At 47.1% G+C, this 23,807-nt stretch overlaps 1 protein-coding gene across 3 annotated transcripts; it reads left to right on the top strand.

Moving 5' to 3' along the window:
* Positions 1–1,598: 1,598 nt before the first annotated feature.
* Positions 1,599–23,575, top strand: LOC309355271 (BAR/IMD domain-containing adapter protein 2-like). 3 transcript variants are annotated; one of them, XM_081885983.1, is made up of 14 exons: positions 1,599–2,006; positions 7,843–7,918; positions 8,051–8,137; positions 11,019–11,080; positions 11,347–11,418; positions 12,951–13,088; positions 16,452–16,604; positions 17,228–17,422; positions 17,690–17,918; positions 18,809–19,010; positions 20,512–20,583; positions 20,984–21,149; positions 21,443–21,483; positions 22,352–23,575. In XM_081885983.1, exons 2-14 carry the CDS (start codon positions 7,888–7,890, stop codon positions 22,422–22,424), a joined length of 1,521 nt encoding a protein of 506 aa, XP_081742109.1. In that variant the 5' UTR covers positions 1,599–2,006; positions 7,843–7,887; the 3' UTR covers positions 22,425–23,575. The 3 variants fall into 3 exon arrangements, with proteins under 3 accessions (XP_081742109.1, XP_081742108.1, XP_081742110.1); XM_081885982.1 differs by lacking the exon at positions 1,599–2,006 and adding an exon at positions 2,404–2,530; XM_081885984.1 differs by lacking the exons at positions 1,599–2,006; positions 7,843–7,918; positions 8,051–8,137 and adding an exon at positions 2,471–2,530.
* Positions 23,576–23,807: the final 232 nt, after the last annotated feature.

Here is a 23,807-nt window from a genome sequence, read left to right as displayed (position 1 = left end):
TGGAAAAGACCCTGATGTTGGGAAAGATGGAGGGCACAAGGAGAAGGGGATGACAGAGGACAAGATGGTTGGACAGCGTTCTCGAAGCTACCAGCATGAGTCTGACCAAACTGCGGGAGGCAGTGGAAGACAGGAGTGCCTGGCGTGCTCTGGTCCATGGGGTCACGACTAAGAGTCGGACACGACTAAACGACTAAACAACAACAACAATTTTGCACCCAAGGGAACCACCCCTGTGCTGACGTCGCCCACGCTATGACACGATGTTTTCAAGACTCTGGGCTTAATGGTCATGTGGTTGGATTCTTTAGATGATAATATGCATTTCTCCACTTACTTCAAAACATGGTTACCTGGCCCTGCTGCATTTGGGGGGCTTCCTTCTCCTGCTAAGAGAGGCCTTAGACATCTGCCCCAAATCCTACCCTGAGGGCACCACTGGGCAGGCAGGATTATAGCAAGCAGACTGCAGCCCTCAGCAAGGTGTGGCAGGGGCAGCTCAGGCAGTGATCCCTGGTATTGGAATTGGGGTGCTACGAGCATGTTCCATGGCTCACCCTACCAGGCCTAGATCTAGACCTCAAGTTCTGCAGTAGGCCTAGCCTTTTTTTCCTAACCTTTTTGCTTTCCCCTGCTTTCCCCTCCAAGTGCCAGAGACAGCCAGCAGGGGGCAGTGTAAAACCAAGATGCACCCATCTTACCAGACACATTGCCGTAGAGATACAGGATTGGCAGGCAAGTCCTAGGTCCTGGACGTTCACTACAGGGGGCCTGGACAGTGTCCCATGGGAAAAACGAGTCGCCCAGAGCTGGCATTGCGTGGCTGGGAATCCTGCCAGCCCTGGAAAGCAACAATAGCAGGCATAGCCAAACCTCCTGCCAAGCTCTGCCAGGGCCGCTTATGCCCAACTTCCAAATCCATTGCTGTTGGAAACCATTTTTGGAATCTCCCTCTGTGTTACATCTCATGTATTCTCCAGCCAACCTATACTGGTCAATGATATCTATTTCCTAGACTTGAACCTTCAAGATCAGAGTTCAAATGCTGATTTGCAGACTTTGAAAGTTTGTTTACACAGCACAGCAGATTTTCTTGTGTGCAAGTTTTACCACTTGCACATACCAAGTGTGAAGGGAGGCAGGTCTCTAACCACATAGGATTTTTTTTACTACTGTTATACTACGATGATTAAATTTATTAGTCACTTTATATGTAAGGCCCCACCCGTCGCTGGAATGTGTCCCTTGCATGTTTGCCTGTGAGAAGGCAACACAGCCTTTGGCTGAAAAAGATTCCCCGCCCCCGGTTTAGACAGGAAGATGAATATCTTCACAATGTTTGGATTGATTGAAAAAAAGGGTTCCTGATTAATCAAGCCAGCAGATTTCAACATTTTCGATTATTATTTTTAATAGAAGCTCTTTTGAAAACTTCAGCAGCCTTGAGTCCTGTGTGAGAGAAAATAAGGAATAATCAAAACAAGGAAGATGATCCCTGCTGCAATTCTACATACACAATCATATTAATCTAAGGAAGTTTTTCCCTGCTTTGGGGACAATTTTTTCTCCTCCTCTTTAAATTTATGCAGATAAAATACCAACTTCTTCATTTGATCTTCCTAATAAATATCGTTTAGCCTCGTCATCCTGAACACAGCTAAAATTAACTTTTCAGACTTCGGACATCGTGTGTGCGTGTGGGTTTCAAACACTGAATTTTGCTTTTTTAGCCTTGAGAAAAGCTTACAAAATCTTACAAAATTTAAGACGACGACGATCACTGTGACTAACTTGCTAACTTTCATATTTTTTTTACACCTGGGCGTTTATTTCCTGATAACCTTAAAACCCAACAGCATTCCCTAAACGGGAAACACTGAAAATGACTCCAGACGGGGAGATAAAAAAAAATTCCCTACTAGGGATTTCAACATAAACCTCCCTCCATCCCAAACAAACGGCACCTTTCGGATGCTGGGGATCCAATTCTCCAACATTTGGCAAAAGTATGTATATATCTCCAGCACCCTGTGTACTATTAAAAAATAAGATAAAAATGGCCGTGTATATGAGCCTGACACGCTTTTACCCATCTCACTACCAAGATCTATCTATCTATCTATCTATCTATCTATCTATCTATCTATCTATCTATCTATCTATCTATCTATCTATCATCTATCTATCTATCTATCTATATCTATCTATCTATCTATCTATCTATCTATCTATCTATCTATCTATCTATCTATCTATCTATCTATCTGTCTATCTATCTGTGTGGTCCGCCTGCTAAGGATCCCGTTTGATTTCTGGCGCTGCTCTCCTAGCCTTTTCCTTCCCAGCTGATCCGGCTCCCAATCCCCTCCTGCTTCCCCCCATTTTAAGACCCACCCCTCAGGCCCCCAGGGGGGGGGACACAACCCCACCCCCTTTCTAACACGCCCCGTCCAGGCCCCACGGCGCTCACTGCCCCGGCATCATGTCCCGCTCGGAGGAGGTAAACCGGCTCACGGAGAACGTCTATAGGGTGAGTGAGCGGGACACTTTCTATCCTTCTCCTCATCCCTTCCCCATTCCCTCTTTCCCCATTCTTTCCCTTGACCCTTTCCTCTCTTCCCAGATCCACCCCCCCGTCCATTTCTCAGCCAGCCTTCTCCCCTGTTTATTCCTCCTGTTCTTCCTTTCTTCCCCCTCCGCCTCTCCCTTTGGCTCCCCTTCATCTCTCTCCCCCCACCGCTTCTCTCCCCCCCCACTCTGGCCCCCTCCCTCCCTGATTTGTGTTTCCGTCCTTCTTTTCCTCCGCCCCACTCCTGCCATCCACACCCCATCGCACACTAGCCCTTTCCAGCACCGCCACACACAAAAAAAATCCCCTTCCAAACCCCCCCTTCCCCTTTCTTTTTTTCCTTTCTGGCTGTTCTTAACCAGCCTTTTGTTCACCTCCCAAAATCTTTTGGAAAAACAGAGCCTCGGAAATGGAAAAGACAGTGAAAAGGGAGGAGAGACCAGTGGGGCAGAGTTATTCCAACAAGCCGCCACCCCCCAACCCCACATTTCCACAAACACACACACTTCGTGCACCCCACCCCGCTGCCCCCCGGCGCCCCCTTTTTGAATGCAGAGTGCGGAGAAATTTAGCGCAACATTAATAATAACGTCCAGGTCTGGGAAGTTCCCCCTTCCCTCTAGTAAATAAAAGGTGGGGGGGGGGGGAGCCAGACAAACCCTAATTAAGATGGAGAAGTTGTGTGAACTTTTTTAAAAAAAGTTTTGCTCAGATAACGGACCTGTTCTGTTATTTGCAGGAGAAATGTGGCTACAGACAACTTTTATTATTATTATTATTATTATTATTATTATTATTATTACTATTATCATCATCATCATTCAGTCCCACTGTTTTATTAGAAACTCAGCTGTGTGTTTGGACATGTGGATGGAAAAAACTTGGGGGGGGGGAAGTTCGTCAATGGTAATAGAAATAGTACCGCTAATAAAGTGTTCTTGTTTTGCTCGCTTCCTTGGAAAGAGACACTTTGCTAAGGATGTGGGGCCAGATTCTGACCTGGACTCCCTGCTTTCAATGAAATCTGTGGTTATCCGCTTTTCTGGTTAAGTTCAGATGGAGCTGGAAGCTTTTGCTCTTTCTGTGTGTTTTCTTCTCCCATATGGAAATGAAGCAAATCCCATGCCAAATCCCAGACTCAGTGTACTTGGCCAGGAGGAGGGAAAACTTAACCCCTTCCGCTCCCCTGAGATGTGTTGCCTAAACATCTTGACTCCAACTGGATGGGATATTCTCTTCTTATCCGGGGAGGAAGCACGCACATAGGCCGGGGTTCCTGTGCTTTCTTTGCTGTCTTCGCTCAGCAGAGACACATCTGACAGCTGTTAAAGCAGATGCCGAGAAGGGGCCATTGTCTCCTTGGGGCTGGGAAGGTGGGGGCAGGAGTGGCGCTGGTGTTGTCTGAAATCTGGGTCTTCAGAGCAGTTTTCCTTGGGTGTGTGGAGAACGTTGTACTAACCGGTGCTGTTATTCCCTCTATCTCTGGGCTGTGAGTGTTGTTAGTTATGTAGCCAAAATGGTACCACACATGAGCAAGAGGTATCAGCAGGCTTAGGAGAATCCCAAGGTTTGCAAGAGCATAAAATAATATTTAGGGTAGAGACCTGAAAATGAGGAGCTCCTTCCCAAAGAAATCAAATGAGGACTGAGCATGCTCAGTCAAGGCAGAATTCACGGTTGTGGAATGGAAAACCCAAGCGGTTAGGGAAAATGAAATGGACTGCATATTCCTAACATTTTGTTGCAGTGCCCACTTATTCTAATTTTGTATTACGTTTTTAGTTCACATTTCCTCAGAGGAGCTCAGGGTGATGTAAGACTCTCTCCTTCATTTGATCGTCACAACAACTTGTTGAGATGAGGTTAGACTGAAAGATAGGGACTTGACCCATGGGCTTCATGGCTGAGTAGGAGTTTGGGCCTGGATCTGCTCAGTTGATTACTCTAACCATTACTCTGCAATAAGTTGTTGAAGGCATTTTTGCGTCTAGTAGGCTAAAAGATCATATCATTAGCTTATCATGCTAAGGAGGAGGACATATGAATATTGTAAATTTAGAACAGAAAATGGAAGAAAAGGCAGAATGTGATTGTGGTGTTCACCTGCATATTATTACAGGAAAGCAAAATACCCTTTTCACATCATGAAGCAACAGCAAAAGAATCAGGTGAGAATAAGGTGGCAGAAGAGACTATTCAGCATCTGACTACAGGAAAGGGATTTTTAATCTGTAGGTAGAAAAATAGCATCAAAAGAAGTGGGCTGGCTAACACCCTCCTCACTGTGCTAGATTTTTACTTGCAGGGAACTTTCATATGAGGGCCAGGTGAGACACGTGCAGTTTTAAATGACTAAAAGGTAAAGGATCCCTGACAGTTAAGTCCAGTCGCGGACGACTCTTGGGTTGCGGTGCTCATCTCACTTTACTGGCCGAAGGAGCCGACGTTTGTCCGCAGACAGTTTTTCCGGGTCATGTGGCCAGCATGACTGGTGAACCAGAGCAGTGCACGGAAACGCCGTTTACCTCCCCACTGGAGCGGTACCTATTTATCTACTTGCACTTTGACATGCTTTTGAACTGCTAGGTTGGCAGGAGCTGGGACCGAGCAATGGGAGCTCACCCCATCGCGGGGATTCGAACCGCCAACCTTCTGATCGGCAAGTCCTAGGCTCAGTGGTTTAGACCACAGCGCCACTCGCGTCCCCTTTAAATGATTATAATGCTTAATTCTACCACAGGTCTAATGTCAAGGATCAGTGGGACTGAGCACCTTCCCAAGGTCCCCAGGCAAGCTTGGGTCCAACCACTAACCCTAGATGCAGACCAGACCTGATTTCCTATTTCCAGAAGGGGAAAAGTACTTGGTAGCACCAGGGCAGCTCTCTCAGGTTTGGTGCCCTCAATCACAGCCCCACATGACCCGGAAGCTGTACGCCGGCTCCCTCGGCCAGTAAAGCGAGATGAGCGGCGCAACCCCAGAGTTGGTCACTACTGGACCCAGTGGTCAGGGGTCCCCCTAGGGAGAGGTGTAGATGCTCTGTGACCAAGGCTGGTCCTTTTTCACCACTTATTTCTGGTGAATGTTTAGGCCAGGCCAACTCCATTCCACAAGACATCCCTTCTCCTCTCCCTCTGTCCATCTGCTCTCTTCATCCAGTTCCTGTCTGTCTTTCCATCCTCCCACACATTCCTGTCTGTCCAACTAATCCTCCCTCCCTCTCTCTGTTCCTACCCCCCTTGGGCACTCTTGATCGGAGTCAAAACAAGATAAATAGCTTCCCGACCAGTAGCTACCAAGCAGCACACATGAGTCAGGGAGAACTGTACATTTTCCTAATGCATTCCTGTAATAAAAAAAAAACTACATTAAAACCAATTCCTTCCTTAAAATGAAATGAATAAAATGCCACAGTTCTTATCAACAATTATTTATCGATTCCCAAATACTGTATATGAATTGACTTTTGCATATCAATATAACATACAAAACATAGGTCATAAGAAAATCTGTAGAGTTTTGATTGTTTTGTTTTTCATGCAGAAATTATGTTAATTTTAATTTTATAGATGTGGACGTTTTAGTAAAGTTTAGGGCTTCTGCTCACTCTTGATCAAGCCATTGTGGTGGTTAGCATGCTAGATTGCAGTTGGGTTGCCATGGGTCACTCAGCACTTCTGAACCCACCCCATAGGTTTGCTTTGAGAAATTTAGGGATATATATGCTCAGTTGAACTCCTTAGAGGAAAACATGGATAACTAAGCTATTTGACCTAGCTACTTTCTTTATCCATTCGTAGACTTTTCATCTACCTGTGGCCTGGTTCATGTGTCATACTAAGTCAAGCCATGGTTTAGCATGAGTGCTCCTGGAGAGGAGGTCATGGCGACATTGCTCCTCTCTCCTTACTCAGTGTTATGCTGAGTTAAGTTGTGGTTTATCTTAGTCTGTCCTCCGCATCAGGGGTTATGGTTAAGCTCTCCTGTACGAACAGCAAGCCATAAAGGACAAACCTTAGTTACAGCTTGTGATTGGTCTGGGGGAGATTGAAATCAGAAGCCCGGTTCCAGACAATACGCTAAGCTTAATGATGGCTTAGGTCAGTGCAGCTTCAGAATGCCTGGGGAGGAACAAAACAACCCCGATCTAGGTACTTTCCCAGAGCCTCCAGGTTCACACTAAACCATGGTTTGTTTTGTTTTAGCATCACATGTAAGCCAGGTCTGTGTATTATTTCCCAGGTACCCTCTGTCATATTCAACTCACTGCAGGCCACCACATATAATTCTTCCCTTCCTTGTGCTAGTTTATATATCTTCTCCCAAAGTATGTCATTTTGTTTTATTTTTTTCATTTGTGAGATTTTTAGACCACTTTTAGACCAGTGTGGTGTAGTGGTTCAGAGCGGTAGTCTTGTAATCTGGGGAACCGGGTTCGCGTCTCCGCTCCTCCACATGCAGCTGCTGGGTGACCTTGGGCTAGTCACACGTCTTTGAAGTCTCTCAGCCCCACTCACCTCACAGAGTGTTTGTTGTGGGGGAGGAAGGGAAAGGAGAATGTTAGCCGCTTTGAGACTCCTGAAGGGGAGTGAAAGTCGGGATATCAAATCCAAACTCTTCTTCTTCTTCTTCTTTGGCAATCACTTTTAGCTGAGTAAGATTGTCTTCCATGAATATGGTCTTAACAGTGTGTTCGTAAGTGACTGTGGAGGCCAATTCTGGATCCACACATCCTTCCACAGTGTGGACATAAGCTTCCAGGTGGGAATTGATCACGATGAGAATTTGCCAAACATGCCTTCCTCTTAGCTTGTTTCTCCCTTTCATCCTGAGTTCATGCTTCTTCAAAGTCCAAAGTTTCATTAAGTTATACAAAGTAGTTTTCCAACTGTAAGAAAAATATAGATTAACATCAAATACAATTTAAAATCAGACCATACAGAACTGAGACTCTTCTTCACCAACTTGCCCATCAGTTTCTCTATCAAGTACATTTATTACAAATTTAATAAATAATAATAATATGTGTCTCTTCTAAGCACTCGTGATTCATCATGTTTTGCAAGGAAGTCCTCTCTCCTGATAACACGGAGAGAATCTTGATGCAAAGGAGATGAACCAATCACTTATGTCCGTCTAATTCCTATGGATTTCAGCGAGGAAATGAAGCACACGCCTCAGCTCTCTGTGGGAAGTTAAAGTGCCTAAACTTTGTCTGAATCATGCCAGAAGGATTTGCATTATTTGTTTGTTTTCTTCTCCCTTGTAACCAGGCGATTCTGGACCAATTCAACCCCAGTCTAAGGAATTTTGTTACTATGGGAAAGAACTATCAGAAAGCACTCTCAGGTAATGGAATGCCCCAGTCCAGCCCTTGACCTCAGGCCAGGTCAGAGTTGGTGTTCCTTAAAGGGGAAAGGTCTCTGCACCTTTTGTGTTGAGAGTTTATGATTCAATGGTCCATCCCTCCACCCCTTGCAGGAGTTACAGTGGCCGCCAAGGGTTATTTTGATGCCTTAGTGAAACTCGGCGAGTTGGCCAGCGACAGCCAAGGATCCAAGGAGTTAGGTAGGTTTTTGATACAACCTGTGGCCCCCTTTCTAGGGAAGGGACTTATTTCCTACTACTGAACTCTCTCTAGAGCACTCTTGCGCACATATTTGTGCTTGCAAAAAGGTGTTAGCAAATCTGGAGTTGGCATAACCCCAGCAAACCCACAGCATCTAGTCTCTGTTTGGAACCACATAGTATTGGTCACTCATGTTGCTCGCAAGTGGTTTCTTGGGTGGAGCAGAACTGCAACACTGGTGTACCAGCAAACAAGTCACTGCCATTTAGCGAGAGGGAGAAGGGAGGGGTGAAGCTGCAAGGAGGCCAGTGCAGTGCAGGGCACCAGCAGAGCCACTCCTGCACCCCTTCCGCTTCCTGTGATTGGCTGTGGAATATCTTCTGGGAGGCTTGAGTTGCAGCTCTGCTCCACCTGCCAAACTATTTCCAATGAGGATACCACTTGCACTTGTCTCATCATGTACATACCCCATATCTGGACTATCGGTGGCGAATAGGACGGCATTCCATGTGTTCCTGGTGACTCCATGGAATTCTGCCCTTCAAGCATCGTGGAAACATCAAGGGATGACGCCTCAAGAGAGCAGAGACCCCACATCTCTGCTTCTGTGCGAACCGAGACGTTGAGCCAGTTTGCACATTCAGCAAAACCATTTGGTAAAGTTTCCTTTGGGCTGGGCCGTTTCAGGATGAAGGCGAGGGTGTTTTGTGTGTTTGCATGCTTGAATCCTTCCTTAATTAAAAAAGAAACCTTGTATGTTTGAATGGCATGGCAGGGAGGAGAGTCTGGCCTCAGTTTCTCCCCGCCATCCTATTTTTCTGCATGAAGGGTTTTGCTTTGTTTTGTTTCACTAGCAAGCATTCAATACCCACCCATAAGAAGAGTCTTCTCGATTGAGCCAGTGGCCCATCTAGTCTAGCAACCTCTTCTCACAGTGGCCAAGCTAAAGCCCCATTGAGAAGGCCACAAGCCAGACCTGAGTGCAACAGCAACACTCTCAGTCCATCATCACACTGTCCTTGACAGTGGAGGCAGAACATAAGCCATTGTGGCCAATAGAGCCTTATCTCCCATCAATTTGTCTAATTCTCTTTCAAAGCCATCCAGGTTGGTGTTTAGCACTGCTTCTCGTAGCCTAAAACTGCACATGCCTGAGGAGATTGTTACTGCTTGGCTCTGCTGACGGTGTAAACTAGTCTTTAAGCTCGTCGGCTGTGGGGCCTTGTGGTTTTTAGCAGTAGCTGTTTTGTATTAGTCTCCGCTGTAGACAGGGCTGCCAAGCGGCTAAAGATTTTTTAGTGGTTCTGTCAAACGATCCATCAATTACATGTAAATAAAACTGCGGCAGGCCCTTTCTTGAGATGTTGAAGGAAATACGAGATAAGGTACGATTTCACAAACAAAAGCTACTGCTCATTGTTAGAAGCAAAGGCAATCTTTAATATTTCCTCTTTTCAATGCCCTGTTGCAACACCAGAACCAAAATAGACTCCAGCATAAACAAGGGTGCCCTTAAGTCATGGCCCGATTGATTAAAATGGGCCCCTATCATTAATCAACTCCACCATGCAGCAGAGGGGAGGTAGCAAGAAAACTGTGGTGTTAGGGTGGGCTGTACCACTTCACAGGAGAGGTAGGGATGCCGGTTTTGAACACTGCCCCATGTGAACACAACTCCCTGCAAGTTATAAATTACACATAATATGCTGTATGGTATAAGAGATTCTAGAGTCCTGCCCATTCCCTTTCGTCCTGTTTACTATTTATTGGGCAGTTTTCATGTAGCTGAGCATTCAAACATGCCAACCATACCTGCAGCCTGAAATGGTACAGCCCACATTCTGCTGCATGTGTATCCCGGTTATAAATCTGTGGATGGTTCCTCCTGCTTTGCAGCCCTAACTGTAATGCCACCTTTAGATGGGTTTTTTAAAATGTAAAACCTCAACTATAGTTCAGACGCATTTTTTTCTGTCTAAATGGTTTGGGGCCAGGTTATGCTATGGAATGGTCTTCTTTGAGAGGCTGGCAGGTTTTTTCCCCTCTCACATCTTCTGTATCTTGTGGTTTTGTTGTATACCTTCTTGCTTCCCTGGCCAAACCACCTCCCTTTGTACCTCACCCTCCCTTTCACCTATCCCCTCACAGCTCGTCCCAACCTTCACCCCCATTTAAAGGATGGGGTGCCTTTCCTTCATCCATTCAACCCCATTTAACGGGGGGGGGGGTGGCTTCACAAAACAGCTGGCTGAACTCTTATGTAAAGCACCTCTCCCCCCTCGGTTAAGCCCCTGTCACCAGCACTCTTTCATGCTGGAGCTAACATGGCTGCCCCAACTACAGAGCATGACAACAGCCTTAGATTATTATGTATACAGAAGATAGTTGTGATTGGCAATGCTGTAAACTTTTTTTTGAGGGCTCCTGCAGCCAATAGGCAGGATACATGTTTGCTTTTCTTTTTTAAAACATCTTTTTGTCACTTTTAGCTACTTAGGCAATAGGGCTACGAATTGCCCCATGCTAGATCGCACTTTCTTTTGGAGGGGGTGCTCCCATCTAGATGTGTGCTGCGTCACACTGATCTAATCTCTGTGCCAGGTGCATGAATTGCACAATGCACCTCCAAAGCAGAAGCTGCCGAGCGGTGCTCAGGTTTGTGTGTATGTACCGAGTTGAAGACCTCCTTCCACGAATCCCTGCCATCAACATTTTGGTTCCAGTTTAAAGCTGGTTGGAGTTCCTTGGTCAACTCCTAGGAAAGGAATTAACCCGAAAGGAGATTATCCAGGGACAGGCAGAGTCCAGGGGACAAAGGACCTTTTCATAGACCAGGGAATGTCTGGGGTATATTAAGCCTCCAATCACCTTGACCTACAGGTGACACGTTGTTCCAAATGGCTGAGGTCCACCGTCAGATCCAAGTGCAGCTGGAAGAAACGGTGAGTATCTGTATGTGATGGGCCCATTTAGCCTGGCATCAGGCCTGCCTGGATCAGACTGATGGGCCTATTTAGACCTCTGCCCTCTTCCCCTCCTCTCCTTTGCTGCCTCCAATCAGGACCGCAGGCCCACCTATCCTGGTATCTTGTCATGTCCAAAAGCCATTCTTGGGACCTCCAATCTATGGGCGGGAGGGGGTGGTACTGGCCTTCGTCTTCCTGACTCTCACCCTCTCCTTTCCTGCTTCTCTGTCACCTGGTCCCAGCTGAAGCTTTTCCACTCGGAGCTGTTATCCCAGCTAGAACACAAACTGGAACTGGATATCAAGTATCTGATGGTGAGAGAAAGATTAATATCTGAACCCTCCTCTTCTGCCATTTCAAGTTTGTCTGTCTGTTGTCCTGTGTATTCATCCGCCCATCACTTCTTGTGCAATATCCTATCCGAAGCTTAATCTTTGCTAGGGTTCAGTATCAGAATCTATCTATGCCCCGAATGTCTGAAATAATGATGAAGGAAAGTACCCCTGAGCACGTGCAGAATAACTTTCCCTCACCACAGAGCCTGTCACAACGTTCCTGGAATCTCCAGGTCAAATAGTGTCATAGTATGGCTTCCAGGAAGGCATGAGCCTTGCATTTGTTTTATTCATAAATTAAACACTGGTTCCATCTCTGTTTATATACATTTCCATTTCTTACAGTTGGCCATTTAGGAAGGTATCTGATTTACCCACAGAAGAGAGTGCCATTGAGACAGGAATTTATTCAGCTAAGCATGGGTTGTGATGTTTCTTTCATCTTGTCTTTATCTCACAATAATTCCCTGAGGAAGATGAGACTGAGGGGTAGTCAGAGTCTATGAGAAAGCAAAGGAGACGGTGGTCAGCACTTCTTCACAGGCCTTCACTTCTCCGGAGAGCTTCTTGCTAGCCAGCGACAAGGCCCAAACGAGGCCTTGCTATTCATGTGGAAAAGCTTGAGGGCTGGGCACTCTCTTGAGAGCCCTCTAGGTCTGGGGCGGGGAACTTGTAGCCCTCCAGATGTGGTTGAATTACAGCTCCCATCAGCCTCATCTAGCGTGGCCATCAGTCAGCGAACTTGTGGATGGCCACAAGTTCTCCACTCTTGCCCAAGGTGAAGATGTGCAGCTCAGCTCTTAAGACTGGCTGTGAAGAAACAAGGCTCCATTGTCCGCATTGTTTCTGCCAGGTCCAAGATTTCTCTTAAGACAGACCCAGTTTGGCCCAAGCCCAGCTGTTGTCCCTCAGGGAAACCAATAATCCATTCAGTATGTCGTATTGATTTGAGAAGGGTGTGACCTGAGGTATTTTCCATTCTGTCAACATGCATCTGTCCAGGGGTGGGGAACCTCTGGCTCAGGTTGAATGCGGCCCTCTGGGGCTCTTTGTTTGGCCCCTGGGATTCTCCCTATGCCACAACCTCTACTCAGAGCTCTGAACTCTGACCCTGCTCCATCCCATCCTCCAGTAACTGAGACAATGCCTCTTGTTGGCCTGGATAGATAGGTGTGAGCATGTGTAAAAGCCTTGTGTGACTGAATCTGTAGCCTATCATATATAGATAAGAGATAAGAGATAAGACATCCAATGCTGTCCATTTTTGCCTCTGGCCCTGCCCGCCCCTAGCATGCGGCCCCCTGGTGCGGAAAGGTGGCCCTCAGACTGGAAAAAGATTCTCCACCCCTGATCTACTTGTTCATCCGAAAGGAATAAAAGCTCAACAGCCCGTCTGTTGAGCTGCTCTGTGTATTTCTATGTGGAATGAGGCTCAGAGAAGCAGGAAGGATCCTGTTCCTTCAAGGCTGACCTGGCTATGTACTGTCTGGTGCCTGCCCTCCCTCCCCTAGGCCACCCTGAAGAAATACCAAGGCGAGCACCGTTCCAAAGCAGAGTCAATTGAAAAGTGTCAGACGGAGCTGAAAAAACTGCGCAAGAAGTGCCAGAATAGCAAAAACCCACAGAAATACGGGGATCGCGAGGTGCAGGTAAGATTGGCAGCGGAGAAGGGAGGGATTCCATAAAGGGAAGTGCTTAAGAGAACAATGGGAATGTTGCTCGCTCCCTCAGGGAACAGTGTCACATCCTGCCAGAAGCGGATATGTGGAATTCCAGGTCAGGCTATCTGGGCAGGAGACAGAACAGCCTCATGTCTCTCTCTCTCTCTCCTCAAGTTCAGTGAGCTTATTTACAAGATATAAGATAACAAATGAAGCTACCTTACGCTGAGGTAGACAAATGACCTCTCTAGCCCATCTACCATCTACCTTGGCTGGAAGCAGCTATTCAAGCAGTGGTCTTTTCCCCTGTCCTGCAGTCTAGGATGCCTGGGATTGAACCCACAACCTTGCACATCACTCACTTAAAAAAAATTAAAATCAATCTTGTAAATTTAAAATTTAAAGTCAGTCCGTCTCGTGACATACCATATTAAAGCCCATGAAGTTCTGAAGAGAATGGTGTTTTTAGTTTTGACTTACCTCAATTCTGGGCTGAGATTTTAAGGTGTTTGTGTAGCCCTGCAAGGCCAAAATGGTCAATTCTCACAAAAGGGATGAGATTAAAAAATTACAATTTTAGCCTTCAGCTACATTTCATATAACAACAACAACAACAAAAACAGCAACAATAGCAACAACAGATAAGTTACAGGAAAAAATGGTACACAACAGAACAACCTTGCTGGTATGTGTTGTGTTTCAAAATTTTGAAAATGTATAATATTGGGAAGTTCTGTTTGTGTAAATGAAAAAATACAGATCTGAATGCAAAAAGGTGTAGGAATATTGTTGTTTGGAAGTTCAGCTTTCTAAAGTTTTTCAATGGAGCAGGTTACACTCAAGACCTGGCTACTCCATACAGATGCCATCTGGGTGCTGGGATTGGGGTCACTAAGAAGTTTATGTCTTTAAAAGGGTTTAACATTCTTTGGCTGTTTAGTGCCTGGAGAGGTAATCTCTACAGAGGGGGTACCTGGGTTGTTGACAGTAATACAAAGAGAAATGTACACAGTCTCTCTGCCAGACCCGTGTATATACAGTACATCATTGTGCGCACACCCGTAAGCACATACGTGTGCAAATCATACATGCCATGTCCTTTACGCATGCACACCCTGTACCCAGAGCCTTACACAAACACCCTGCTTGTTCAGAATGCATGTGCAAGTGCAGTGTGCTGCTTTTGCACACCCGCCTTCACATGCACAGTCGGTACACACTTACACAACAAACCTGAAAGGTCGGGCACAGCTTCTCTGCGAGGGGATGGAGTCCTGTGCATGGTTAACGCTGCAGAAAGGGTGCGCCTGCTTTGATTCAGATGTCACCCGTCTTCCTCACTCTCTGACTCAAATTTGGTCTGGTGCCCTGTCTCCCCTATCTACCATCCGCCACCTACCCCCATCCTGTGAATCCTAGCAGCAGCATTTGGCTCCGGAAAGGCCCCTTTTGTCAACCTTGTTGCCGCGGCAACCATTACTTCAGGATCAAGGCCTGCTCAGGCTAGAGGCCGCAAGGAGGGGGCTGGTAGGGAATGGGGTATGGAGATAACCCTTCAGCTCCTGGATCCTATAAGACTGCCCCCTGCCCCTAGCTTCCCAGGATATAAAATCAGTACAAGCCCTATGTTTCCTAAAATTAGATTAGTTGTTTCAGAGCACCTTTGCCATCCTTTTGTACTCACAATTGGGCTGAAATTGTAAGGAAGTACTGACTTCTCCCCACAATCGTCTCTCTATGCTTGCGTATGGATTGAGCTCAGATCCTAATTCACACTGGTGGTTGTGTGAGTGTGGAATTAGGCAGTGGCAATTACTCCGCATTAATTATTCCAGAACAATGTGCCAAGGGATTCTAGAAACTGCCCTGAGGCAATGGAGGTGTCCTTTGCTAGGAGAATGAGCGGTGCAAACAAAACAAAACGGTGCCTAATGTTTTTCCCTAGTGCATGCGAACAGGAGTACATTTGAACGCTAATGTATCTGTTGATTGTAATAATATCTCTCTGTGAGCTGTGCGGTTTTCTAAACGCTGAACAGCAGTTCCAGCCATGAGCCAGGGAGAAACTGCATTGGGTAAATGTCTGATATAGAATATAAAATAACAGGGTGTTTTATCTCACCCCACAGGCAACATTTCAAAGAGTAGGGAAGAAATTACCTTGAACAGGGGAGAGGGGAGGGAACAGCCCAGAGCATCAAAAGGTCAAAAAGCCAACAAGAAAGAGGCAGGAGGAAGCCAGGGATGAAACCACAAAATGATGCTTGAAGTGAAAAGAATTTTTATTATACAATGTGATACTCCCCAAACATGTTTTGACTTGTTGCATTCTTCAAGGGCACTAGGAGAGATGATAACAGCAATGCGTGAAAAGAGTACTGAGTAAAATACTTGGAAGTGTTTCCGGCCACAATCCTAAATGTGCTTGGGAGTGAGAGCCATCAAACAGACTTATTTCCAGGTGAACATGCACAGATAGTGCTGTTAAGGCTAAACTCGACATAGCACCATGCGTCCAATGAACAATCACACATTTCGTTCTGTTTTTAAAAAGTAAATAGTAGGCAAGTGGTGTGTGATCTGTATTAGTACTGGCTGCTTAGAGGGAGAGGAAGCAAGAGAGGTGGGTGCAGGAGCCTCTTTTGCTGTGGTCTCAATTGGAATTGGGACTCCTTTGCTGCTATTTTATTACTGTATTTTAAAAAAAGAAATCATGAAATTGCTAATTGTGTGAGTGGTGTCGTGCCTGATTTGGCCCTTACTGTTGCTGGTTAAGTTTCTCTGTTTTATTACTCAGTCAAACCAAAGAGTTTAGAGACTAGAAGACATAGACAGAATGTATTCAGAATTCTCTCTACACACCAGTTCCTTTTCTCTCTTTTTTTTTAGAGAGAGAATGGAAGTTAAATATGCCTGTTTTGGTATGATTTTGAGGCAAAGTGTGTTTTTTATGCAAGGTTATTATCGTCAGTTTAATAATCATTGTTGACATCTCTCGCACTCGCTCCTGAAGAAGGCGACATGTCAAAACATGTTTCCACAAAGTATAATAAGAAAATGATTTTGCTTCAAGTATGATGTTGTACGTTTCACCTCCTTCCCCTCTCCACCTTTTGGCTTCCTAAAGAAATCACCCCAGTTTTAAACATCCATTTAATTGTAAGCCGCTTGAATGATTTCCGTCAAAAGGGTGGTGGGATATACATTTATGAAATTAAACGAAGTGTGCTACATAATATAGGAGAGACGTAATGGTGTACAGAGCTGCTATGCAGGACTGGCTGTGAAGCAGTTGGGCCTCAGATTACAACATGATGGTTCCTTCCCTTCTCATGGTGGTTTTTGCCTTAGTATGTGGAGATCATGAGCACCAAACAGAGCGAACTGGATCGGTTCGTGGCTGAAGGCTACAAGGCAGCCCTGACGGAGGAGAGGCGCCGGTACTCTTTTCTAGTGGACCGCCAGTGTGCAGTCTCCAAACACTTCAGCAACTATCACACTAAGGTGAGCTGCGCCCTCTCCACCACAGAAGGGGGGGATTAGAAGCCCCTGTTTCACTTTCCTTCTCCCCAATGTAGGCTTTAGGAGAACGAATCTGGAAGAGCCATTTGCATTCTGGTTTCTATGGAAGCCGCCCAGAGTGGCTGGGGGGGCCCAGCCAGATGGGCGGGGTATAAATAATAAATTATTATTATTATTATTATTATTATTATTATTCTGCAATTCCACAACTGCACTGCAGAATTTGGCACTGGCGCGGAATTTATCATTCTGAGCCAGGATGATGTTGTGGTTAGAGAATATTAGAATAATAGAACTGCCAGTGCTTTGGACTGTGCCAGCCTCCCTGCCAACTTGTCCCTCTCCCTCCCAGTAAACAGCAGCCACGCAGCTGTTGGAAGGTAAGGTAAGTGTTGCCCCCCCCCCCCAACTATGCTGTCTGCTCCTCTACAGCCAAGTCTAGGTGAAATCTGGGAATTAGAGGTGGGGAAGAGAAATCAGCACAACTTCCTGCAGTCTGGAGCTAACAGACAACCACTAGTAGCTTAAGAGGGACAGGGTAGAAGCCGGTTGGCTAAAAGAAAGCAAAAACAAGCAACATGGACCTTCTTTTCATCCCTTTGCAGGTACGGGAGCTGCTGGCAGCCAAGTTGCCCATCTGGCAGACATCGTGCACTCAACCCACCCGCTTGCCAGAGCGGGCCCTGGCCCTGGTCAAGCTCACGGCCAATAACCTCTCTGGTGGGACTCCCATACCAGCCAATGATGCCCTCCCTGGCTCCAAGGTCCTGGAAGAGCTCTCGGAGCTGGGGCCAAACCACGTGAGTCCATGGGGTGGACTGGTGAATAGGCCGCTCACCCTGGGGGCCCCAACCTCCCTCTTTACTGCCAGGATTCAAATGGCAGCTCCCAAACTACTAATGTGACACTTTAGCCACCTATGAAGAAGGACCACACTCGCCCAAAGGTTATAAGTTCTCTGTGTGGCAGGGAGGTGGGGCAATAGGATGCATCGGGGTTCACCTGTATAATGCCCTATCTGTTCTTTGCTTTCTCTCTTCCCTTCTCCCTCCACCAATCCCCCACAGCGTGCCTCAGTCCAGGAGGTGATGCTGTTACCAAATGGCGACTCACACCGTGGGCGGGGATCTCGGGACTTGGGGCACCCGCCGGTCACCGAACCCCTCACCATCACGTCAGGTCTGCCACCCACACAAACCACTCAGGCCCCTCCACAGACCAAGACCGCCGACAGCTATTCCTGCACCCTGCCAATGCCACGCAAAATGTCAATGGAGACCCGCCTGGCAACGCTGGGTAAGTGCCCCAGGTTGGTTTCGACCTGCAGCCCATCTTCCTTGTTCAGGCAGCACCGGTTCAAAACCAGGGTGAATGGAATGAGACTTCTACTCTGTAATTTATGCCATCTGATCAGTCATGTTTCTGTTGCATTCTCGTCAGAACTCCAGATTGTGCAGTGTCAGGACAGAACAAATTCTGCCCATTCCCTTAAAACAACACCAACGATATTGGAGTTGCACGAGGCCACTTTTTCACCATTGCACCATTTGGGAACTGGCCAGGATGGAGCATGAGATGCAGAACTTAAAAACCATAAAGCCTTTTGAGCACTGATTGTAAGAATTGTTGGTGACTTGTAGAAGTCAGTTGGTAGCTTGCCACACCTCCACCTGAGTGATGCATCAGCAGAGGGTGTGGAGCCCTAGCAGAGTCTTCAGAGATTTCCTGCTCCCATCAGACAGCTTCTTTCAGAGTCTCCAATTAAGGGGAAAACTCCTCGCTCATACAGTTCAAAGTAACAAAGTGTTTATTGTCTCCAGATGCTAAACTATATACAGTGATACCTTGGGTTACATATGCTTCAGGTTACAGATGCTTCAGGTTACAGACTCTGCTAACCCAGAAATAGTACCTTGGGTTAAGAACTTTGCTTCAGGATGAGAACAGAAATCGTGCAGTGGTGGCGCAGTGACAGCAGGAGGCCCCATTAGCTAAAGTGGTGCTTCAGGTTAAGAACAGTTTCAGGTTAAGAACGGACCTCCAGAATGAATTAAGTACTTAACCCGAGGTACCACTGTACTATATACAGCTCTTCCGGTCTTGGAAGTAAATATACATATGTACAGAGAGAGCCACTAACACTACCGCCTTTTCCCTATCCCAATTCTCTTCCCTTCTCCCCACAGTGGAGAACAAAACCCTGCCCCGCATCAATCCTCTGTCGGTCCTGCCTCCACGTTCTGAACGGCGGAGGGTTCAGGCGATATTCTCACATGCGGCAGGAGAGAACAGCACCCTGCTCAACTTCCAAGAAGGAGACGTCATTCTTTTATTAGTGACCGAGGCACGGGATGGCTGGCATTATGGGGAAAACGAGGCAACCAAAATGTAAGCAAGATCCTCCCCCTTCTGCCCCATACAAACACAACTGGTAGGCTGTTTCCTGTTGGATGGGTGGGAATTTACCCTTTCCTGTGTGGGTCCAGGTCATGTGTGCAGTTTGCAGGGACCAGGTATGAGGATTCTCTTGCAACCTCTGCAGAGGGAGGGAGAGAGGGAGGCCTGTTCAGCTTGGATAAGACCTGTAGGGCAATAGTAGCCGAAGGTCCCAGGTTCAGTCTCTGACATTTTATGGAGCAGGTGATGCGAAAGACCTCTGTCTTGGGGAGCTACTTCCAGCTGCAGTAAAGAATACTGGACTAGATAGACTTCTGTGGACCTTACAGCCAGCAACTGCTCGACTCAGCTCCCTTGAGGTGAAGAGTGGCAGAGCATCTGCTCTGCATGCAGAAGGTCCCAGGTTCAGCTTCACGTGGGGCTGGAAGAGACCTCTGCCTGGAACCATGAGCAGCTGCTGCCAGTCAGTGTAGACAATACACTGGTGGGCCAATGGCCTGACTCAGTGTTAAGTAGCTTCCTATGTTCCCTTGGGGGACGCGGATGGCGCTGTGGTCTAAACCACAGAGCCTAGGACTTGCTGATCAGAAGGTTGGCAGTTCGAATCCCTGTGACGGGGTGAGCTCCCGTTGCTCGGTCCCTGCTCCTGCCCACCTAGCAGTTAAAAAGCATGTCAAGTGCAAGTAAATAAATAGGTACCGCTCTGGCGGGAAGGTAAATGGTGTTTCCGTTTGCTGCTCTGGTTCGCCAGAAGCAGCTTAGTCATGCTGGCCATATAACCCAGAAGCTGTCTGCGGACAAATGCCGGCTCCCTCGGCCTATAGAGCAAGATGAGCGCCACAACCTCAGAGTCATTCGCAAGTGGACTTAATGGTTAGGGGTACCTTTACCTTTATGTTCCCTTGCACAAGGGTTTGGGAGTCCTACTCAGAGTAGACTTGTTAACATGACCAATTTAGGTTCATTAATTTTAGTGGGTTTACTCTTGGCTGGATGCAACCCCAGCTAGGAGGCACTGTCCTTCAAGAACATCACATGGCCCATCTGGTCCAGCAACCTGTTCTCACAGCAGCCATCCGGGTGCCTTCGGGAATTCGGAAAGCAGGACCTCACAGCCCTCTCCCCACTTGCAGTTCCCAGCAAGAGGCATTCAGAGGATACTGCCTTTGGTGGTAAGACCATAGTGACTCCTCTGCAAAGAACACTGGCTATCAGCCTCTTGGTTTTGTGACTAAACCAAGCTCATTCCCCTTTCTTGAGAGCCCCGATCATCTGGGCTGCTAGCCGCTGCTGTTTCTTAGCCCACTAGGTGATCTCCCAAACCTCTCTGCCTTGGCTCCGCCTGCTTCTGCCGCTTCTTGTGCTTAGCACTGACCCTTCTTAAGCCCCACCTCAAACGCAGAAAGAATAGGAAGCAGTTTTTGGCCCTTTTCCTTTCTGGTCTTCAATGTCTGCTTCCCATGTTTCTCCCTCCCCATTCCCCCTTTTACAGGAAAGGCTGGTTTCCTTTCTCCTACACCCGGCCCTTCCCCCCAGCCGAAGGGTCTGACAAACCGTTCAGCAGGTAAGGTGGGAGATGGAGGTCCAGTGCCTCAGAGGGAGATTTGGCTGGTGGTGGAGGGGCAGGTCACTTTGACCCTTTGAGATGGATTGCCTTAAGGGTCTCCAACAGCTGTCCTTTGCGGGAGCTGCTCATGTTTTAATACTTGCCAGTCTGCAAGGGATTATGTGGGAATAGGGTTTCCCATCCTTGTACTGCAGTGGGCTTTGGGCTCACCTGCCTCTCCCACTGCCAGATATATATAGGTAAAGAGATAGATGGATCAAGCAGGGTGGGCTGGGTGCCCAGGCTACAGGGTTTCCTCAAAAGCACAGAGAGGGGGAAATCCTGGATCAGATCTAGGAAGCTAAAGTCGTTTGGCATGAATTGCCTTAAAACATTCTCCTTTCCCTTTCCTGAGCAGCTTCCCACTTAGCAAGATGAACAGTAGCAGCACAGGAAATTTGGACCGAGCCGGCTCTCCACCCATTGGCCCCGACGGTGGCGACGGGCCACGCTTCGGGCCTTCACCGCGTGCCACTGCATCCCGCCAGCGCCCTTACAGCATGCTTAACCCAGACCTGTCGCAGGTGAGTTTGCGGGATGGCTGTGTGTGGAGAAGGAGCTGGAGAGCGCTAGAGGGCCCCTGGCCACATCTGTCTTCTTAACGTTCCTGTGCTGCCACCCAGTGGTCAAAGACCACTAAGAAACATTTCTTAGCAGAAACAATTCAAATTCCAAGTTGAAAATTCTGTAGTGCAAAGTTTTTTACAGTTTTGTGGCTTTGTCTGCTGCTCTGGGGTTTAGATCTCTGAGTCTATGGGCCTTTTGCCTAAACTGAAAGGATTCTCTGAATGCAATTCTTTCTCGTTTTGCTTCCCAGCTAGCAAATGAATTTGGCAGTCCAAGTGGCTCCCCGTCAAGGTAAGAAACCCTCCTGTGGCTTCTACAGCCACCTTTCTTCTTGTGAGACATCCAGTGCCCCAATTCTGATACAGTCATACCTCGGGTTAAATATGCTTCAGGTTGAGCATTTTCAGGTTACGCTCCACGGCGACCTGGAAGTAACGGAACACGTTACTTTCGGGTTTCGCTGCTCACGCATGCGCAGACGCTCAAAATGACGCGGGTTGTGTTCACTTCAAGATGCGAACGGGGCTCCGGAACAGATCCCGTTCGCATCCAGAGGTACCACTGTATAATTTTGCATATAGTGCTTTAAGAGTCCCAGAGGGCACAGGGCACCATGCCCAAAAGCTTCTGAGGTGCCTTATGATTCAAGCCTAGCTGACGCATTCAGGAGAGTGAAGTGGTAGAATGGATTGCCCTTCTTCCGGTTACAGGTGGGAAAACTGCAGCTTTTCAATGCTCCTATACATTTAAAAATAAATAAATCATGCAAACAGGAAACTATCACTGTGGGCAAAAGGCCAGGCTAGAGCCTTTGTCCCTGAAATGTGAGTCTTATATTTGCAAAGTGAGCTTCTTTGTTTTAAAATGGAAGAGCATTAAAAAGTGTTGGTTACCCACCCATTGTCTGTTCTCTGTATTCTGCGTTGTCACCTCATTTGTTGCCATATTGAGCTAACCCCTAGGAGACGCTTAATCTCAGGTTTGTCGGTTTGAGCCCCACACTGTGTGAAAGGTTTCTTCACTTCCAGCTCTACAATTCTGTGGTTCTGAGAGTCACAACTCCTTACCCAGAGCTTCAGAAAGCATCCTTCATGATCTGGTGCTTCCTTCCTTCCACGGTGACACTTCTCCTTCTCTGACTTACCCTTTCCCACTGCAGGACCAACCCATTTGCTCACATCAAGCTGAAGCGTACGGTGACCAACGACCGCTCCGCTCCGCTCATCCAGTGAGAGGTGTGGCGATTGGTGGAGCCAGGTCGCGGCACCCACTTCCTCTTTTGACCCCACCATGTGGCCTTTCCTACCTAACAAAGCATTCCTGGCTTGGAGTCGGCGCCACAGGCCAGGCCGGGCCTGCCTCCTCATCACCCTCTCTAGTTGCCAATGAGAGTACTGGGCACGGACTGTTGCATGTTGCGCTCAGTGGCAGCGATTTCCTGCAGGAGACACAAGCCAACAGCAGAAGGACAGAGAACAGGACAGAAGAAGGCACTAGGATGCAAGCACAGGTGTAATGGTTGGAGGAACAGAGGCAGAAGAAAGATCGAGGATGTGGGACTGGAGGTCAGATGGAAGGAGAAGAAAACTAGGGTGGGATAGAGGAGGACTCGGAGCCACTTCTCACATTGCAAAATTTATTTAAGGAAGGCGCGCCACCAGATCTGGGCGTGTGGATGCAATTAATGTTCCTTGGTACTCAGTGGCAAAGTTCCCCTTTTTAAAAAAAAAAAACTTGTATCCAAGTTGCACCCCCATACTTTGAAGTAAGGCCCCATCATTTCAGTGGTATGTATTCCTAAGCAAGGCGTTTGAGACCAGATTGAAAGTGAGGCATGGTTAAATCTCATTAGAAGCAGTGGGATTTAAGAATTCCTGACTTCCTTGAGCCTTAAATTGGCCTCACTTTCTTTGGAATTTGTGTGTACAGGGCATGAGTTCAACTGTCCAGGTGGCTCCCTTGATGGCTGCAGTTGTGATAGCCTGGTCCTTTGAAATATTAGCCCCTTAATGGCAATAAACATCACGTAAGGGATGTATCCCTTGTGGTTAAAAAGGCTGCCTATGGTGAGCTCATCCCACAGAGGGACCACTAGCAGGAAGTTCCCCAGGTCTACCCCTGCAGTATAGACTTTAGAGATTTCAGGACTGAGAAGGGGAGAATAGTTTGGGAGAGAGAATGGAATTTGGGAAAGGCTGAATTCAAGGCTGATTCTCACTTTCAGCATACAACGTACACCAGTTACACAACATGTGGTTATACATCACTTGGCAGCTGAATGTGTGAACTGACTCCATTGAAAAGCATTGAATTGAAAGGGATATGAAAGTTGTTTCTGCAATATATTAGGTATGTGTTGGCCTACTAATACTTATGAATTTCTGCCTTCTTCAAGCAGTAAATGTACCCACTTTTAACAGCCCTTGGCTACTTGAGGGTGAATATATGAGTGATGCTATGCATGTGACAACTAGCCCATTGTTATAATCTGTGCAGGGCAACGTGGTGTGTTAAAGAGGAACTGGGTTTCCTGGGTTTTCTGGAAGTGCAGTGGTTGCTGAGCTACTCTCTGTGGGCGGCTGGGTAGTCCACAGACCTCGCCTTCACTAGCCGTG

The sequence above is a fragment of the Podarcis melisellensis genome, assembly GCF_964234715.1.
Source record: "Podarcis melisellensis genome assembly, chromosome: 13".
NCBI classification, from domain to species: Eukaryota; Metazoa; Chordata; class Lepidosauria; order Squamata; family Lacertidae; genus Podarcis; species Podarcis melisellensis.
The sequence above is the reverse complement of the archived record's forward strand: the minus strand, read 5'-3'. Positions and strand labels throughout refer to the sequence as shown.

Excerpts from the sequence above, each read along its gene's own strand:
- LOC309355271 (XM_081885982.1), top strand. The coding sequence starts at position 2,483 with ATGTCCCGCTCGGAGGAGGTAAACCGGCTCACGGAGAACGTCTATAGG. Across the intron at positions 2,531-7,842 it reads TCACGGAGAACGTCTATAGG|GCGATTCTGGACCAATTCAA; the intron begins GTGAGTGAGCGG and ends CCTTGTAACCAG. Across the intron at positions 17,919-18,808 it reads GACCCGCCTGGCAACGCTGG|TGGAGAACAAAACCCTGCCC; the intron begins GTAAGTGCCCCA and ends TTCTCCCCACAG.